This window comes from Cherax quadricarinatus, chromosome 79, assembly GCF_038502225.1.
Source record: "Cherax quadricarinatus isolate ZL_2023a chromosome 79, ASM3850222v1, whole genome shotgun sequence".
NCBI classification, from domain to species: domain Eukaryota; kingdom Metazoa; phylum Arthropoda; class Malacostraca; order Decapoda; family Parastacidae; genus Cherax; species Cherax quadricarinatus.
In genome coordinates, this window is record NC_091370.1 from 16,720,664 (window position 1) to 16,740,865 (window position 20,202).

Below are 20,202 nucleotides of genomic sequence, written 5' to 3' on the forward strand. Positions count from 1 at the left end.
CAGGTGTTATAGGGAGTTGTATGGCTTGATGAACAGTGTCTTCCTGGACCACACTTATTAAATACCTCTCGCTTTATGACCCACTTGGGTTAAATGCCCTTTTCGTATAAAACATTGTGGAAGATGGAAGAACACTGTAGCAGGCTGTCTGATATATATTTTATATACGTGTGTAATATTATATTTTGTTTCTTGCTAAACTAGGCTTTCCTCTCATTTTCCCTGCTCTTTCTCTCCATTCCTGGTTTACATTCCCTGCCTCCCTCTCTCTGTCTCTCTCTCTGTCTCTCTCTCTGTCTCTCTCTCTGTCTCTCTCTCTGTCTGTCTCTCTGTCTCTCTGTCTCTCTGTCTCTCTCTCTCTCTCTCTCTCTCTCTCTCTCTCTCTGTCTGTCTGTCTGTCTGTCTCTCTGTCTGTCTCTGTCTCTCTCTCTCTCTGTCTCTGTCTCTCTATCTCTCTGTCTCTCTGTCTCTCTCTGTCTCTCTGTCTCTCTCTGTCTCTCTCTCTGTCTCTGTCTCTCTCTCTGTCTCTGTCTCTGTCTCTCTCTGTCTCTCTGTCTGTCTGTCTCTCTCTGTCTGTCTGTCTCTCTCTGTCTCTCTCTGTCTCTCTCTCTCTCTCTCTGTCTCTCTCTCTCTCCTCATAACGAGGAAGAACACAGCTCTTTGCAGCAATTGTTTAATAAAAATATAACTGAGGCATTTTCCTTGGCGTTTCCTTTGCACACTTAACACTGTCTCTCTCTCGCCTTGACAGATGCTGCACCACAGTTGGTGATGGTGCGTGGAGGATCCACGGGGCTGGCATGGCTGGCCGCTGTAGTGGCACCCTTCCAGCGAGCACCGGCCCTGCCTTGGCCAATACTGGCACTGGCGGCCTTGCTACTTGCGGTGCCACGGGTCGCAGCCCTAACCACCGCTTCCTTCATCAGCGAACACGCACCCAGGAGCGTCACTCTACCAGGTATGCCACTCATTAACATGGGCATGATCCTGGACCACAATTTTCTGAACAGGTTCAGGTTTTGCAAGATTTTTGTACAATGGTTGAGCAAGATATGCCAACACTTGAGCATATTTATGGCGGAGATATTTCGCCATCCAGTACCTTTATCCATCATGTAGAGAGATTAGACTGGTGAGACGTCTCCGAGTACTGCGCATGTCTTGTTCGTGTAGTTTTTGTAGGCCATTAATATGTAAATATATAGACTACTTAGTACAGTGTGAGTGCTGTTGAATCAACTACTCAAAATTTTGGTAAATTCTCGTTCATACAGTGTTAGGGGAGCTGCAGAAGTAGTATCATAGCAGCAGCAGCAGCAGCAGCAGCACCGCCAGTATCTCATCATGGGAGTGTTTGGTGAAGCTAGCTTGATGGCATGAAGGCAGAATACTAAAATAGATATGTATACATTAGTAGGAAATGAATGTTTAATGAAGTATTAACGAGGCACACAGTGAGAGGAACTGTGGACAAGTGCACACACAAAGTTATACACACTGTGGCAGCTAAAGGTGAAAGCTCTGCAAAAAAATGTTAAACTAAACCGTTTGGGTGATTGTGTTGTGGAGGGAGGTGATGAGAACACTGGGGGCCGTGACCTGGCTTGACCTGACCTTGGTGTGGTGCTGGAGTATGAGGAATGGCAGTGGTTGAGAGAGGGGGTGGAATGGCAGTGGGGAGAGGTGATAGTGGCTCTTGCCGTAAAGAGAAATTCCGGAAAGAGGTTTGTGAATATGTTTGAGGAGGACTGGGGATCAGAGGATGGAAGGTGGGTTCGTGTGTGCTTATGCAGAACACTGGTGAGAATAATGGTAGGGAGAGTAAGACCTTCCTAACATGGAACAGTAGGACCACTACCATACTACTCCAGTTTTATGTTCTTATAAGTAGAAAATAATTGGTGGACTTTCATATGTTTAGCTGGGGAGAACCTTTGTATCACCGTGTAAACTGGTCAAGAGGTTGAATATGACAAGGTTTAACTGTATACCATTCATATAAGGACCTTTAGGGTTAAGACATTCAATCACACAATTTTGAGAATTTTGGTTCACCCACTAAGGGTGTTAATAGTACTAGGATTAATAATCCTTAGTGGGGGAAAAAAGGTTTCCCCAGAGTGTTGCACGTCTTGACCACAGTTTGTTGGTATTGATATACCTCGTACTTCAATATTAAGTCTTGGTGAAAGCCGCAGACACGTTTGATTATGGTGCAAGAGCGAATACTACAAAATAACTGGCAGAGTACTTTGGCCACAGGGATCTTCATTTTTCCCAAGGAATCGAAATCGCCCACCAACACAACCAAAGCCGCCGCCACCACGCCACCCTTTTGCGGGTTTGTTAATGTCATTGTTGCCAGACAAATTGCAGTGACAAAGGCTTGTTACACCAGAGAGCAACAGTGTATATATGCAAGACGAGTCATGCTGAACACAGCAGGTGGACGGTAGTGAAAGCAACACGGGTGAACACAAAGAACAAAATGAACAGTGTGAAAGTGAAATCAGGTGAACACAGGTGAAAATGTGTGGAACGTTATCTTCAGAGTGACGTGTTGAACATGTTACCAGGAAATTAGATTGTAAAGTAAGACTTGTGTGCAACAGTTAGGCATCTTTATTCCGAAATGTTTCGCCTACACAGTAGGCTTCAGTCAGAGGGATCATGTGTAGTAGTGAAATGATAATGTAATCAGTCCATCAACCTTGGAGAAATGTTATTTGAGGTGGTCAGTCCCACAGTCTGGAGAAGAGGTCAGCTCCATGGTCTGGAATAATATGAAGCTGAAGCATGAGAATGGAGTATTAAAGACTGTTTTCCAGTGGGCAACGGTAAACAATATGATGTTCAATGAGGACAAATTCCAAAACTGGAGGAGATAATAACTAGAACAGAGTATACTACAGACTCTGGCCATACAATAGAGCGGAAAACTAATGTAAGGGACCTGGGAGTAGTAATGTCTGAGGATCTCACTTTCAAGGATCACAACAGTGCCACGATCGCACGTGCAAAGAAAATGATAGGATGGATAATGAGAACGTTCAAAATGAGAGATGCCAAGCCAATGATGATCCTTTTCAAATCACTTGTTCTCTCTAGGCTGGAATACTGCTGTACATTAACATCTCCATTCAAAGCAGGTGAAATCGCAGATCTAGAGAGTGTACAGAGATCCTTTACTGCACGTATAAGTTCTATCAAGCACCTTAACTACTGGGAACGCTTGGAAGCACTTGACTTGTACTCGTTGGAACGCAGGAGGGAGAGATATATCATAATCTACACTTGGAAAATCTTGGAAGGAATGGTCCCAAATCTGCACACACAAATCACTCCCTACGAAAGTAAAAGACTGGGCAGGCGATGCAAAATGCCCCCAATAAAAAGTAGGGGCGCCATTGGTACACTAAGGGAAAACGCCATAAGTGTCCGGGGCCCAAGACTGTTCAACAGCCTCCCATCAAGCATTAGGGGAATTGCCAATAAACCCCTGGCTGCCTTCATGAGAGAGCTGGACAGATACCTAAAGTCAGTGCCGGATCAGCCGGGCTGTGGCTCGTACGTTGGACTGCGTGCGGCCAGCAGTAACAGCCTGGTTGATCAGGCCCTGATCCATCGGGAGGCCTGGTCATGGACCGGGCCGCGGGGGCGTTGATCCCCGGAATAACCTCCAGGTAAGGTGGGGTAGACACACCACAACTCGGCGCTTTTCCTTCATACACAAGGATGATTACCGACAGACTCCTGGCTGTAGTAAAGAGCTAACTTGACATTCCTCAAATCAGTTCTTGATCAGCCGGGTTGTGGTGCATACGTTGGACTTAGGCGGCGGGCACTAACAGCTTGATTGACCAACCAGGTGGTCTGGTCTAGGACCGGTCCGTGGGGGCGCTGATATACGAGAGAACTGTAGGTAACCAACAAGTAGGGTCTCGTAATCTTTCCTCGGTTTTCTCTCCTCCCCTGTTTTCTCTTCTTTCTCCTTTCATCTTTACCCTTCTGGGAGAGGTTCTTGATGCTGGTGAGAGGCTCTTGATCCAAAAAATTGGATTTCTCTCCCCCTTCCTTTGATACAAACTGTCTTTCATTCCCCAGGCACTGTTCCCCAAATACAATAATTGTCCTTTCTTCCCTTCACTTCTTTCTCCTTGCCTTTTCTCCTGTTCGCTCTCTTCATTTTTTCCTTCTTCCTTCTTGCCCTCTTACCCTTTCCTTCCATCATTAGCCTCGTCACATACGTTAACTCTCAAGCTTCACTTGGGTCAGCTTAAGCACTGTTAACATAAACAAAGGTTATATAATACAGGGAGGTAACTCAGGAGGTACAGCAAGAAAAAAGGTTGAAGGGGGAGTGGTAAGGAAGGGAAAGGGGGCTGGGGATGGAGTGGGATTTACCTCTGAAACTATTGCTTTCACTGTGTAAATATTTGAAGGTGGCGTCTCTCTCACACCGCAGCTGTTTACAGCTTTGGCCATTGTTTACCGTTCCAGGATTAGATCATTTACACTTGTTTACAGTGTGAAGCGGAGGTGGGAGTCTGGCTAACCTCCTGGCCTAAATTACCCATCCTCCTGTATACAACAGAACCTTTTTTGTTTTGTAAAGGACAACGGGGGCGGTTTTGTACATTTTCAGGGTACGGAAGAGTTTGGCAGTTTATGGTAGTCTGCCACGGCAGTGGTGGGTGCATGGTTGGTTGGTTGTTTACAAACACCAGGCAAGCCTGGCTCAAGGCCGGGCTCAGGAAAACTCGCAAAACAGGTCAGAGGTAAACATAGGGAGCTTCTGCAGCAGCGCCAAGTAGACGCAGCGATAATGGATGTTTATATAGGCATCATACATAATTTTAAACTTTGTTATATGTAGTAAATTATATTGAATCTAAGATAACGTATGTAAAACATGACTGTTTTATTAAGTTGTTTCACAAAAATATTTCAAATATATTTTATACGAATGTCAAAAACAAATTTTATAAGAATTTTGTGAAAAATAAAAACTACAAAAATGGAATCACTCCATAGCCTGGGAGACGTAAAAATGTGGGGTACACATAGCCTGGGAGACGTAAAAATGTGGGGTACACATAGCCTGGGAGACGTAAAAATGTGGGGTACACATAGCCTGGGAGACGTAAAAATGTGGGGTACACATAGCCTGGGAGACGTAAAAATGTGGGGTACACATAGCCTGGGAGACGTAAAAATGTGGGGTACACATAGCCTGGGAGACGTAAAAATGTGGGGTACACATAGCCTGGGAGACGTAAAAATGTGGGGTACACATAGCCTGGGAGACGTAAAAATGTGGGGTACACATAGCCTGGGAGACGTAAAAATGTGGGGTACACATAGCCTGGGAGACGTAAAAATGTGGGGTACACATAGCCTGGGAGACGTAAAAATGTGGGGTACACATAGCCTGGGAGACGTAAAAATGTGGGGTACACATAGCCTGGGAGACGTAAAAATGTGGGGTACACATAAACCTGGGAGACGTAAAAATGGTTCAGAGGAGAAATCGCAAACTTTCTCCTTGAGGCTGTTTGGATATTCTACCTGAGAATACTAGTATACAGTGTAAAAAGCTGGGTACGCCAAGGCACACTCATGGCACCACTCTTCTTTGTAATATACCACAGCTTTGTAGATATAAAATTTAGCATGGAAGTCACCCCTAGAGGACATCGGAAAAACTGGAGTTGCTCAGATATGGGGGAGTGAGGAACTAGAAAGGAGAACACACAATATAGTGTCGTTCCGTAGAATGGAAAGATGTAAACATTGAATTGTCTTTTGAAAAATACAGTAAGGAAAATTTACTGTGGTGACAGTGCCACTCAGAGCCAGAAAAAAATACAACGAGCATTTGCCAATACCTTTGATACTTTTGAGAAGTTCAGAGAGTTTTTTTTACTTACAAACTATTGGGAACGCCTCAAAGAAATGGAAATTTACCCCCTGCAGAGAGAGAGATTGAGAGAGAGAGAGACATATAGAGAGAGGGGGTGGGAGGCGATATTAAGCACATTGGTAGGTACTTGAGAAGCTATTAACAAATCTGCGCACTACGATAACGTACTGGACTGTTTCGGGAGGAAAAGTAAAGTTTACCCCGTACGAGACCTGTATCATTCGTGGACCTAGACTTTTCAACCTGCTACCAGCTGATATCAGAAATATTACTGGAACCATTGTGAAAGTCTTGGAGGACACTAGATCAATGTATCCCCGGTGTGCTAGATCAACCAGACTGATGGATACATAGGTGGCAGTAGACCGCCAACAGCAAGAAATCGACAGGGATACCGGGTCGCGGTAGTGGTGAAAATTCTTGAAACAGGTCACAGGCAAAAATTTACTTTCTTCCGAAGAGATGTGTTCAACCTCTGTTGGTAGTGAGCTCACAACCCAGGCTCTTCCTTGACGCTGGTGGTAGTGAGCTCACAACCCAGGCTCTTCCTTGACGCTGGTGGTAGTGAGCTCACAACCCAGGCTCTTCCTTGACGCTGGTGGTAGTGAGCTCACAACCCAGGCTCTGCCTTGACGCTGGTGGTAGTGAGCTCACAACCCAGGCTCTGCCTTGACGCTGGTGGTAGTGAGCTCACAACCCAGGCTCTTCCTTGACGCTGGTGGTAGTGAGCTCACAACCCAGGCTCTGCCTTGACGCTGGTGATAGTGAACTCACAACCCAGGCTCTGCCTTGACGCTGGTGGTAGTGAGCTCACAACCCAGGCTCTTCCTTGACGCTGGTGGTAGTGAGCTCACAACCCAGGCTCTTCCTTGACGCTGGTGGTAGTGAGCTCACAACCCAGGCTCTTCCTTGACGCTGGTGGTAGTGAGCTCACAACCCAGGCTCTGCCTTGACGCTGGTGGTAGTGAGCTCACAACCCAGGCTCTGCCTTGACGCTGGTGGTAGTGAGCTCACAACCCAGGCTCTTCCTTGACGCTGGTGGTAGTGAGCTCACAACCCAGGCTCTGCCTTGACGCTGGTGATAGTGAACTCACAACCCAGGCTCTTCCTTGACGCTGGTGGTAGTGAGCTCACAACCCAGGCTCTGCCTTGACGCTGGTGGTAGTGAGCTCACAACCCAGGCTCTGCCTTGACGCTGGTGATAGTGAACTCACAACCCAGGCTCTGCCTTGACGCTGGTGATAGTGAACTCACAACCCAGGCTCTGCCTTGACGCTGGTGATAGTGAACTCACAACCCAGGCTCTTCCTTGACGCTGGTGATAGTGAACTCACAACCCAGGCTCTGCCTTGACGCTGGTGGTAGTGAGCTCACAACCCAGGCTCTTCCTTGACGCTGGTGGTAGTGAGCTCACAACCCAGGCTCTCCCTTGACGCTGGTGGTAGTGAGCTCACAACCCAGGCTCTGCCTTGACGCTGGTGGTAGTGAGCTCACAACCCAGGCTCTGCCTTGACGCTGGTGGTAGTGAGCTCACAACCCAGGCTCTGCCTTGACGCTGGTGATAGTGAACTCACAACCCAGGCTCTGCCTTGACGCTGGTGGTAGTGAATGTAAACACTATCGGCCGCCTCATTACCTGATAAATAGCCCCCACCAATTTAAACCATGTGTTTAGTTTCTGATGAAGGGGGGGGTGGCTCCTGGGCGGGAGGGGGGCGGGTGGGTGAGAGATGGGACGATTGGAGGATGGGTGGGTGTCTCGGGAGGCACTCTCAGTGGCACTTTGAACCGTTTCGTCGTGGTATGTAGTAGCCACTAGGACTGTGGTGGACCACGGTGGTGAACATTGATTTATTGTTAGTGCTCCGAGTGGAGACGGGACCCCAAAGTTAGAGCCCAACTCTTTAATGGGGCGGGGGGCTTTACCTTGATGTTGATTTTGTTTTAAGGAATTGTAGTTCCCCTTGGCTCAAATCAGATTTCCTCCAGTTTCCCAGGTGTCGTATAACTGAAACACAGATGTCACTGCCTGCTGGTGTGGCCCTGTGATTTACATTACACAGTGCCAGGAGAGGAGGGGGAGGGGGTGAGTTGCAGCGTGACTGTCGTTTGTTGCTCCATTGCCAGTGAGGGCGGGGAGGAACGGGGGTGCCAAGTGTTAAGCAATTGCTCCAAGCAGTCTGACAGTTGGTTGGTTAAGGGGCTGCAGAGTTGCTTGTTAAGGGTCCTCCATCATGTGCTGTTGTATTAATTATTATTATTTATTATTATTATTGTTAGCCTTAGTGTTAAAGTAGATTGTATTTTGGTTATGCGATTTTCTAAGCTACTGTAATTGTATCAAGGAATTAAAATAGTGTGCAAGAATTCTACTGCTGTACCATTACATTGTCTTTGATGCACTTGAAGACCAGCAAAATGCAGATGTAGTATACACTGACTTTGGCCACAGTATTTAACAAGTACGATCATGGGGTAATTGTGCACAAAATGTGTGCAAAAGCAATAACCTTAAAGGTAGTCAGATGGATATTTAACTGCCTAACATATAGAAACCAGAGAGTAAAATTAAACAGAAATCAGTGGCTGCTACAGTAAAAAATGTCCCTCAAGCACTGCGTCAACCTTTGTACTAGATATTAGCATTTGTTTGAAAGTGGCAACCATAAAGACTCAGCGACCCTCCAAGATGTGAACCAAATCTTCCAGTGGGCCACTGACAATGTGATCAGTGAAAAATTCAATTACAACGCCGTGGAAGAATAGAGGAAATAAAGACGAGTACAAAACAACGTAAGTCATATTTGAGACCTGGGAGTGATAATGTTAGAACTCACGTTCAAGGAACAGCAGTACTGTTGTTGTAACCTTTAAAACAAAGACGCCAAGTAAATGATATTGTTTAGGTCACTTGTTCTCTCTAGGATGGAACATTGCCGTGTACTAACGACCCACCTCAAGTCAGACGAAATTGCTGATCTGGAAAATATTCAGAGAACCTCCATGGCTCGTATAAGTTCAATTAAGACAAATTACTGGAAGTGCTTGAAGTCACGAAAACTGTTCTCTTAGAGTACAAGCGAGAAAGATGCATCTTAATCTATACCTGGGAGATACTGGTACCAAACTTACCGAATTACTACTAATGAATACGAGAGGCTTGGTAGACAGTGCAGGATACCTCTAATGAAAGCCAGGTGAGTTGAGTACACAGGGTACTCAGTAAATGTCAAGGAACCCTCTACACTGTCCTCCCTTCATACATAAAGGAGATCACCAATAAACCACTAGCTGTCTTCAAGAGGGAATTTGATAGATTCCTCAGTGTTCCTGATCAGCCGGGTTGTGGTGCAAATGTTAGACTGCGGGCGGTAAGCACTAACAGCTTGATCGATCAGGCCAGCAACCAGGAGGCCTAATTTGGGTCGGGTGTAACTTCTGGGTATCTTTGTTGAAGTAATTTCTTCAAGCACTTTTTTTTAATCTAATGAATAGCGAAGGAAGTGTTAGTGGCGCGGGGGCATTGACTCCCCGGAAACGCCCTTCAGGTACCCCCCAACACCATTATCCTGCTGGTCACACCAACCTGGTGCTCACTACACATTAGGTCACTTAGTGCTTTCCTGGGCGAGTTATTTGTGCTGCGGTGCAGCGTACAGTGTGCACGCACGGATGAGTTTTTACGTGGGCACAATACGTGTACATAGCCTTCCTGAGTACTTAACTACACAAAAACACACGTAAGAATCTTCATAACCCCGCTAGTCACACTTTCCAGACTGTGTAACCCCCTAAGAGCTTATCGCTTCCCCGTGAATAGAATTACTTTTAGCGTAGTAGGGAAAACGAAAAATTGAAGGAAGCCAACTCCAGACACTTATTCGAAGTCTGGCAAGGCGCAGGAGAACTTAAATAATTTGTGAAGGTCATCGCAGTGCAGTAGCAGTCATCACAGTGCAGTAGCAGTCATCACAGTGCAGTAGCAGTCATCACAGTCTTCGCTGATAACATGGTGTTTTTGGCAGATTCTGAAGAGACGTTGGTATTTGGGAGGGTGTGTACAGAAAAGGGAAACTTAAGAGAACACATAAAAAAGAGTAAGATATTGGAAATAACATATCCAGACAATTGTAAAGGCCTTTACCAACCACTGCTCTTTATTACACGGACACTACTACATGTACACCCGGAGGTTATGTGCACACGGATTGTGTACGCATACAATGCCCGAAGGCCTGGCGAGACCTGGTGTGGGAAAGACAAACTTGGACCAGGAGCGTGAGGCCCTAGGTGGTGAGTGGCGATAGTAGTGGGTGAGAGGTGTTGGGGCATTGTGGTGGACGGGGGTGATTTATGGTTGTGGTGGTGAGAGGATGTGATTGTGGGAGGTGTTGGGGCGTTGTGGTGGTGAGAGGATATGATCGTGGGAGGTGTTGGGGCATTGTGGTGGACGGGGGTGATTTATGGTTGTGGTGGTGAGAGGATGTGATTGAGGGAGGTGAGGGATTGGAGCTGTTTGTCATATAAAGAACGCCTACTATTATCTACTTGTATATTTGTTTTAGTGTTAATCTGCACACAGAAATCACTCCCTACGAAAGTAAAAGACTGGGCAGGCGATGCAAAATGCCCCCAATAAAAAGTAGGGGCGCCATTGGTACACTAAGAGAAAACACCATAAGTGTCCGGGGCCCAAAACTGTTCAACAGCCTCCCATCAAGCATTAGGGGAATTGCCAATAAACCCCTGGCTGCCTTCAAGAGAGAGCTGGACAGATACCTAAAGTCGGTGCCGGATCAGCCGGGCTGTGGCTCGTACGTTGGACTGCGTGCGGCCAGCAGTAACAGCCTAATTGATCAGGCCCTGATCCATCGGGAGGCCTGGTCATGGACCGGGCCGCGGGGGCGTTGATCCCCGGAATAACCTCCAGGTTATAATGTGCTATTTTGACGCTATTAAGTGGCGGTAAGTTGTTTTGACCAAGACGCCTTTGCAACACCTGGGTATTTTTATTAAAGAAAAGTTCCCAGGTGTTGCACATTTCTTATTCATCAAGTGTTTGTAGTGTCTATTTTAGTGTAACAGTAAAGTGTTCCTTCAGTAGTGTTTCTTGTGGGGAGGGATGCTTCGTGGTGCTCCGCGTCTCTGGTGGAGACGTAAGTGAAGCGGCGTGTGTGGCACTCTTGCTGGGTTGTTGCAGGTGTGTGGTAGTGTTGCTTGAGGGTACGGTAGTGCTTCTACAGGTGTGTGGTACAGTATTGCTTGAGGGTACGGTAGTGTTTCTACAGGTGTGGGGTACGGTATTGCTTGAGGGTACGGTAGTGTTTCTACAGGTGTGGGGTACAGTATTGCTTGAGGGTACGGTAGTGTTTCTTCAGGTGTGCTGGGGAAAGTGTTGCTTGCCCTCGGGGGTGTGCTGAAGATCCTCCACAGACTAAACAAACACAACTGATGCCGACCTTGCTGCCGCCCGCCAGTAAACAGTCAAGTGGTGGTTGGTGTGGTAGTGGTTGGTGTGGTAGTGGTTGGTGTGGTAGTGGTTGGTGTGGTAGTGGTTGGTGTGGTAGTGGCTGGTGTGGTAGTGGCTGGTGTGGTAGTGGTTGGTGTGGTAGTGGTTGGTGTGGTAGTGGTTGGTGTGGTAGTGGTTGGTGTGGTAGTGGTTGGTGTGGTAGTGGTTGGTGTGTTTGTGGTTGATGTGTTTGTGGTTGATGTGTTTGTGGTTGATGTGTTTGTGGTTGATGTGTTTGTGGTTGATGTGTTTGTGGTTGATGTGGTTGTGGTTTAGTTTTGGTGGTGCACAAAAAACTAAGTTAATTACTATACAAATTTCCCTAAAGTAGCATAATGATGAGGTACGAGCACGACTTCGTATTAATTGCAAGAATAATAAACAAAATATCGTAGGTAAAATGATGATTCTCGCGGTAAAACCACTACAAGATACCAGCTGCTGGGAAGACTTAACATAAGGAAGGAGAACTGAAACAGGCCTACTGGCCAGTGCAAGGCAGGTCCAAGTCACCTGCTTGCCTCAGTTAGGCAGGTCCAAGTCACCTGCTTGCCTCAGTTAGGCAGGTCCAAGTCACCTGCTTGCCTCAGTTAGGCAGGTCCAAGTCACCTGCTTGCCTCAGTTAGGCAGGTCCAAGTCACCTGCTTGCCTCAGTTAGGCAGGTCCAAGTCGCCTGCTTGCCTCAGTTAGGCAGGTCCAAGTCGCCTGCTTGCCTCAGTTAGGCAGGTCCAAGTCGCCTGCTTGCCTCAGTTAGGCAGGTCCAAGTCGCCTGCTTGCCTCAGTTAGGCAGGTCCAAGTCGCCTGCTTGCCTCAGTTAGGCAGGTCCAAGTCGCCTGCTTGCCTCAGTTAGGCAGGTCCAAGTCGCCTGCTTGCCTCAGTTAGGCAGGTCCAAGTCGCCTGCTTGCCTCAGTTAGGCAGGTCCAAGTCGCCTGCTTGCCTCAGTTAGGCAGGTCCAAGTCGCCTGCTTGCCTCAGTTAGGCAGGTCCAAGTCGCCTGCTTGCCTCAGTTAGGCAGGTCCAAGTCGCCTGCTTGCCTCAGTTAGGCAGGTCCAAGTCGCCTGCTTGCCTCAGTTAGGCAGGTCCAAGTCGCCTGCTTGCCTCAGTTAGGCAGGTCCAAGTCGCCTGCTTGCCTCAGTTAGGCAGGTCCAAGTCGCCTTGCCTCAGTTAGGCAGGTCCAAGTCGCCTGCTTGCCTCAGTTAGGCAGGTCCAAGTCGCCTGCTTGCCTCAGTTAGGCAGGTCCAAGTCGCCTGCTTGCCTCAGTTAGGCAGGTCCAAGTCGCCTGCTTGCCTCAGTTAGGCAGGTCCAAGTCGCCTGCTTGCCTCAGTTAGGCAGGTCCAAGTCGCCTGCTTGCCTCAGTTAGGCAGGTCCAAGTCGCCTGCTTGCCTCAGTTAGGCAGGTCCAAGTCGCCTGCTTGCCTCAGTTAGGCAGGTCCAAGTCGCCTGCTTGCCTCAGTTAGGCAGGTCCAAGTCGCCTGCTTGCCTCAGTTAGGCAGGTCCAAGTCGCCTGCTTGCCTCAGTTAGGCAGGTCCAAGTCGCCTGCTTGCCTCAGTTAGGCAGGTCCAAGTCGCCTGCTTGCCTCAGTTAGGCAGGTCCAAGTCGCCTGCTTGCCTCAGTTAGGCAGGTCCAAGTCGCCTGCTTGCCTCAGTTAGGCAGGTCCAAGTCGCCTGCTTGCCTCAGTTAGGCAGGTCCAAGTCGCCTGCTTGCCTCAGTTAGGCAGGTCCAAGTCGCCTGCTTGCCTCAGTTAGGCAGGTCCAAGTCGCCTGCTTGCCTCAGTTAGGCAGGTCCAAGTCGCCTGCTTGCCTCAGTTAGGCAGGTCCAAGTCGCCTGCTTGCCTCAGTTAGGCAGGTCCAAGTCGCCTGCTTGCCTCAGTTAGGCAGGTCCAAGTCGCCTGCTTGCCTCAGTTAGGCAGGTCCAAGTCGCCTGCTTGCCTCAGTTAGGCAGGTCCAAGTCGCCTGCTTGCCTCAGTTAGGCAGGTCCAAGTCGCCTGCTTGCCTCAGTTAGGCAGGTCCAAGTCGCCTGCTTGCCTCAGTTAGGCAGGTCCAAGTCGCCTGCTTGCCTCAGTTAGGCAGGTCCAAGTCGCCTGCTTGCCTCAGTTAGGCAGGTCCAAGTCGCCTGCTTGCCTCAGTTAGGCAGGTCCAAGTCGCCTGCTTGCCTCAGTTAGGCAGGTCCAAGTCGCCTGCTTGCCTCAGTTAGGCAGGTCCAAGTCGCCTGCTTGCCTCAGTTAGGCAGGTCCAAGTCGCCTGCTTGCCTCAGTTAGGCAGGTCCAAGTCGCCTGCTTGCCTCAGTTAGGCAGGTCCAAGTCGCCTGCTTGCCTCAGTTAGGCAGGTCCCAAGTCGCCTGCTTGCCTCAGTTAGGCAGGTCCAAGTCGCCTGCTTGCCTCAGTTAGGCAGGTCCAAGTCGCCTGCTTGCCTCAGTTAGGCAGGTCCAAGTCGCCTGCTTGCCTCAGTTAGGCAGGTCCAAGTCGCCTGCTTGCCTCAGTTAGGCAGGTCCAAGTCGCCTGCTTGCCTCAGTTAGGCAGGTCCAAGTCGCCTGCTTGCCTCAGTTAGGCAGGTCCAAGTCGCCTGCTTGCCTCAGTTAGGCAGGTCCAAGTCGCCTGCTTGCCTCAGTTAGGCAGGTCCAAGTCACCTGCTTGCCTCAGTTAGGCAGGTCCAAGTCGCCTGCTTGCCTCAGTTAGGCAGGTCCAAGTCGCCTGCTTGCCTCAGTTAGGCAGGTCCAAGTCACCTGCTTGCCTCAGTTAGGCAGGTCCAAGTCGCCTGCTTGCCTCAGTTAGGCAGGTCCAAGTCGCCTGCTTGCCTCAGTTAGGCAGGTCCAAGTCGCCTGCTTGCCTCAGTTAGGCAGGTCCAAGTCACCTGCTTGCCTCAGTTAGGCAGGTCCAAGTCGCCTGCTTGCCTCAGTTAGGCAGGTCCAAGTCGCCTGCTTGCCTCAGTTAGGCAGGTCCAAGTCACCTGCTTGCCTCAGTTAGGCAGGTCCAAAGTCACCTACTGACCTCAGTTAGGCAGGTCCAAGTCGCCTGCTTGCCTCAGTTAGGCAGGTCCAAGTCGCCTGCTTGCCTCAGTTAGGCAGGTCCAAGTCGCCTGCTTGCCTCAGTTAGGCAGGTCCAAGTCGCCTGCTTGCCTCAGTTAGGCAGGTCCAAGTCGCCTGCTTGCCTCAGTTAGGCAGGTCCAAGTCGCCTGCTTGCCTCAGTTAGGCAGGTCCAAGTCGCCTGCTTGCCTCAGTTAGGCAGGTCCAAGTCGCCTGCTTGCCTCAGTTAGGCAGGTCCAAGTCACCTGCTTGCCTCAGTTAGGCAGGTCCAAGTCGCCTGCTTGCCTCAGTTAGGCAGGTCCAAGTCGCCTGCTTGCCTCAGTTAGGCAGGTCCAAGTCGCCTGCTTGCCTCAGTTAGGCAGGTCCAAGTCGCCTGCTTGCCTCAGTTAGGCAGGTCCAAGTCGCCTGCTTGCCTCAGTTAGGCAGGTCCAAGTCGCCTGCTTGCCTCAGTTAGGCAGGTCCAAGTCGCCTGCTTGCCTCAGTTAGGCAGGTCCAAGTCGCCTGCTTGCCTCAGTTAGGCAGGTCCAAGTCGCCTGCTTGCCTCAGTTAGGCAGGTCCAAGTCGCCTGCTTGCCTCAGTTAGGCAGGTCCAAGTCGCCTGCTTGCCTCAGTTAGGCAGGTCCAAGTCGCCTGCTTGCCTCAGTTAGGCAGGTCCAAGTCGCCTGCTTGCCTCAGTTAGGCAGGTCCAAGTCGCCTGCTTGCCTCAGTTAGGCAGGTCCAAGTCACCTGCTTGCCTCAGTTAGGCAGGTCCAAGTCGCCTGCTTGCCTCAGTTAGGCAGGTCCAAGTCACCTGCTTGCCTCAGTTATGCAGGTGCAAGTCACCTGCTTGCCTCAGTTAGGCAGGTCCAAGTCGCCTGCTTGCCTCAGTTAGGCAGGTCCAAGTCGCCTGCTTGCCTCAGTTAGGCAGGTCCAAGTCGCCTGATTGCCTCAGTTAGGCAGGTCCAAGTCGCCTGCTTGCCTCAGTTAGGCAGGTCCAAGTCACCTGCTTGCCTCAGTTAGGCAGGTGCAAGTCGCCTGCTCGCCACCGTTAGCCAGGTCCAAGTCGCCTGCTTGCCTCAGTTAGGCAGGTCCAAGTCGCCTGCTTGCCTCAGTTAGGCAGGTCCAAGTCGCCTGCTTGCCTCAGTTAGGCAGGTCCAAGTCACCTGCTTGCCTCAGTTAGGCAGGTCCAAGTCGCCTGCTTGCCTCAGTTAGGCAGGTCCAAGTCGCCTGCTTGCCTCAGTTAGGCAGGTCCAAGTCGCCTGCTTGCCTCAGTTAGGCAGGTCCAAGTCGCCTGCTTGCCTCAGTTAGGCAGGTCCAAGTCGCCTGCTTGCCTCAGTTAGGCAGGTCCAAGTCGCCTGCTTGCCTCAGTTAGGCAGGTCCAAGTCGCCTGCTTGCCTCAGTTAGGCAGGTCCAAGTCGCCTGCTTGCCTCAGTTAGGCAGGTCCAAGTCGCCTGCTTGCCTCAGTTAGGCAGGTCCAAGTCGCCTGCTTGCCTCAGTTAGGCAGGTCCAAGTCGCCTGCTTGCCTCAGTTAGGCAGGTCCAAGTCGCCTGCTTGCCTCAGTTAGGCAGGTCCAAGTCGCCTGCTTGCCTCAGTTAGGCAGGTCCAAGTCACCTGCTTGCCTCAGTTAGGCAGGTCCAAGTCACCTGCTTGCCTCAGTTAGGCAGGTCCAAGTCACATCCGCTAAAACTCAACAATCGAGCTGGTCTCCCTTAGAACACAGAGGTAAGAGATCATTCACATCTTAGCATGCTAAACACTCACAGAACTATTTGAAGTGGAAAGGAATTACACAACAGCCTGAAGCCGAGGCAGGAGAGCCTACACAAGTCACTTTTGTACAGACAACACTGCAACATATTGCTCTCTTAAGTTAATAAAACAAAACTGCTGGATAAGCACTTTTCCATTATCAGATTTAACTAGATTAAATGCTGGATCTGGGCGGTGGTCAGTGGAACTATAACGTTACATCAGGAGAACCAGGCAACTTTGGTCCAGTCAGAAAATAATATTAATAGTGGTAACGGCAGCTAGTTTTAGATAACTGGGTCCAACTCTGCTTTAATCTTTCCTCGTAAATATTAAGAAAGTTTACACACATGAATGACAACTTTCACCCAGTTCTTTCAAAACGGTGTGTCATGATGTTGGTGAAAAGCTCTTGATCAAAGGCATTAGCTACCATTCCCTTGTCAGACCGGATTAGCTTCCATTCCCGAGGAGCTGCATTACCTCATGAGTTAATACTTCCCCACTAGTGTAATAGCTGAGGCACTTCTTGAATGGCTGGAGGGTGGGGAGAATCATGCAGTACCGCACTCTACTAACCATGACTCACGAAATCGTAATTACACGATTGCAAACAAACCATACCACGGACGGGGATAGAACCCGCGATCAGTCTCTCAAAATTCCAGACCGTCGCGTTAGCCACTGGGCCAGCTAGCCACAATAAGATTCATCCAACTAGGTATATTTCTACACCATAGGAAGGTTAGCAGAGGCACCACTGTGACCACAAATATAAGTTTTTACAGACGAATCTCCAGCTAGCGTGGCCGTAGAGTTTTGAGACTGATCGCGGGTTCTGTCCCGTGGTATGTTTTTTTTTTTTTCTACTAACCATGTGGACACAGCCTGGTTGGCCAGACAAGCACTAGACAAGCTTGGCTCATGGCCAGGCTCCGGGGGTAGAAAACCTCTTAAGTACGCAAAGGTATACAAAGATACCTAAACACGAGTGAACAATAGTCAAAAGAAACCCTCTTTGAGTAAGCAGTAAGGCGTTCTGATGGAAAAACAAATGCAGTATAATGCGATCCTTTATTGACAAAGTTTCACCCACACAAACAAATCTGTTTGTGACTTCATAAAAGGATCAATAATGGATCGCATTATACTACATTCGTCTTTGTCAGCGTGTCTGACATTTATACCATTTCTCTCTAAGGCGTGTTCTGATAACTGCCTTCCAATCCTACAGTATTCTGGAGTGAGTAAACCCCATGAAAAAGCAAGAGCGCTATAAAGCGCAGTTGTGGAACACTGTCAACACCTGGTGTTTGTAGATCTTCAACCTTACACCAACAGAAACCAATATTACCGGATCGAAGGTATTAGAGGAAGCTCGTCAAGTTAATGCAGAAAAGAAGTGTGTAATAAGCCAAGCTGCAGGCAGAAACAGGCAGACTTATCACCAGGAATGTCTAGCTATATATAGGTTTGGTTGGGATAGTACAATACACTGAACAAGTTGTAGGTACATGAACTCGCGTGGCTGTATGTCACAAGTTACTCTTCCTCAGATAGTAAGTTCAAGATACTAAGATTTCAGCTGTAAGATGTTACCTACGTAAACCAGATCAGAAAGTAAACTGTGGTGGGGTAAAAGATTTACTAGATGTGGTTATGGGAAGGTAATTTAGTCTTGTTGTGATGGACGGGGCAGGGCAGGCATCAGTCAGTATCATCCTTCATGACCCTTAGAGAGGGGCAACACTGGTAGTTGTGGTTACCTAGACCACCATCCATCTTGGTGGCTTCCACTACCACTCTTTGTGGTGGTGGTGGTGGTGGTGCTGCTGCTGCTGCTGCCTCTTGTTATAGGTGGTACTGTTGCTGTTTCTCTATTCTGATGTCCCCGACGCTGATGATGTGGCTGGTGATGCTGGCGTGTCTGAGGCATTGAGGCCTGGTGGTTAACGCTCTCGCTTCACACGGCGAGGGCCTGGGTTCGATTCCCAGCCAGAGTAGAAACATTGGACGTGTTTCTTTCAACCTGTTGTCTATGTTCCCCATCAGTAAAATGGGTACCTGGGTGTTAGTCGACTGGTGTGGGTCGCATCCTGGGACACTGACCTAAGGAGGCCTGGTCACAGACCGGGCCGCGGGGGCGTTGACCCCCGGAACTCTCTCCAGGTAAACTCTCCAGGTAAAAACTCCTCTCCAGGCCCGATGCTGACGTTGCTGCTGTAGGTGGTGGTGCTTTCTCCGTTGTGCTGCACCCGATGCTAACCCATGTAGCTGAGGGTGTTGCTACTGTCAGTAGTGGTGATGCTTCTGCTGCTGCGTTCGCTGCAGGTGTGGTGGTAGTCACCACCATTCATCACTCCTGTGTACAGGTGTCAGACCCGTTATCTAGTGTACTCGCTTATTATATCTCCTCAGTTTTTGTCGAGCCCTTTTATCTTGGGTGTTATGTATTTTTCTATTGCACGAGTACTAATGAATGTCGTAGGTCAACCTGGAGTTTCTTCCGGGAGTTACCACGCCCGCGGCCCGGTCCCAGACCCAGGCCTCCAAAACACTCTTTAACTCTCTTTAAATCTCTTCTTTCTTCCTACAGCCACACACCATCCCCAGCTCTGCTGGACCTAATCTTTTGCATCTGGTGTATTACTGAGGGTATAATGGAATGCTTGAAGACACCCTCATCCTCTTACTGAGGTCTCCAAACTGAGGCAGAGAAAATTTTCTTTCATGACTTGTAGATATAGCACACTGAGTGTTCCTCTCATATACTTAAATAAATTAAATAGCGTTGCACTACTGGTGTTATCAGGTCTGTCCTATAGAATAGTATCGCCGGGCAGTACCGGTATACCATGCTATGGTAACTAGATATTACAGTACTTTTTATACTAAACGACAGACAAACGTAGGTACATGGAAGCAGTGTTGACTAACTTTAGCCCCCGCAGCGGCTTCAAAGTCAAAACCATAATCCTGGGAGAAAAAAAAAAGCGTGTGGGGGGGGGGGAGGTTGATGAAGTGAGGAGTTAAGACGGAGGTCGGGTAACATTGGTTCCTCTGACCAGGAAACTTCTGGGACGTGTAACTAAGAGCAGACTTGACCTGATGCAGACCTTCATCCTGGCTGGTGCCTTGATAACCCCCCCCTCCCCTGGGTGAAACTTCGCCAATTTATCTATTAACTATGAAGGTCTTACAAGCTATAGCTTATAAAAGGTGCAGAAATAATATCACATTCAAAATACGTATATGCCTTTTCGAGCATTGCCGTAGATATTTGAAAGCAACTTATTTGAGGTACCAAAGTTCCATGATGTTAGGTTAGGTCATAGTCGTATGACCCGCCACTGGAGCTTTAGGTCATCTGACAGAGGCCTTCCGCTGGCTTACCCTTCCACCCCCCTTAAAAAATTAATGGTTAATATTATAACCATTCTTAATCAAAAAAATCCACGATGTTAGTCATGCATTTACATAGAATAGGTGGCGACACACTGTTGTTTGCAATGTTCAGGGCAGGATTGAGTGCTCTGGGGACGCTAATGGAACCAGGCCCTTAATGAACTAGGGGATGAGGGGGGTGTGATGGAGGGGGGTTAAATGAGGCTGGTCTGGTGAAAAACTCTGAACGGGGTAATGAGGTGGACTGGTTGTAAACTTTTAATGGTTACTACATACAGCGTTAACATCGACTTATTGGTGAAGTAGACTGCGCGATGGACTGGATATTAGACACCACTTGACATGACGGAACAAAACGATTGAATGAAACATTCACAGTAAACTAGCTGGTATCGAAGGCAAAATGTAAAAGGAAACTTTCATCTGCTTTCCACCTTTTCTCCCTTTCTTTCGTATTCTTCGTAGCCTTTCCCTCCCTTTCTCCCTTTTCTATCCTTATAGCCTTTTCCTCTCCCTTGTATTTTTTTCCCTCCCTATCACAGTTTTCCCTGTGCCTGTCTTTCCTTCCTCTTCCTCTCTCCCTGACCCGTTATCCTCTTCGTTTCTCCCTCATTCCTTA

General features: G+C 48.8%; 1 protein-coding gene across 5 annotated transcripts in view; it reads left to right on the plus strand.

The window, feature by feature from the left end:
* The window catches only part of LOC128702802 (semaphorin-1A-like), a 548,739-nt gene that overhangs the window by 66,132 nt on the left and 462,405 nt on the right, over positions 1–20,202 (plus strand). For all 5 annotated transcript variants that reach the window (XM_070101980.1, XM_070101982.1, XM_070101984.1 and 2 more), the window contains exon 2: positions 752–958. In XM_070101980.1, the coding sequence (XP_069958081.1) occupies positions 772–958 (187 nt within the window). In that variant the 5' untranslated portion in view covers positions 752–771. The remainder of the gene's footprint in view (positions 1–751; positions 959–20,202) is intronic.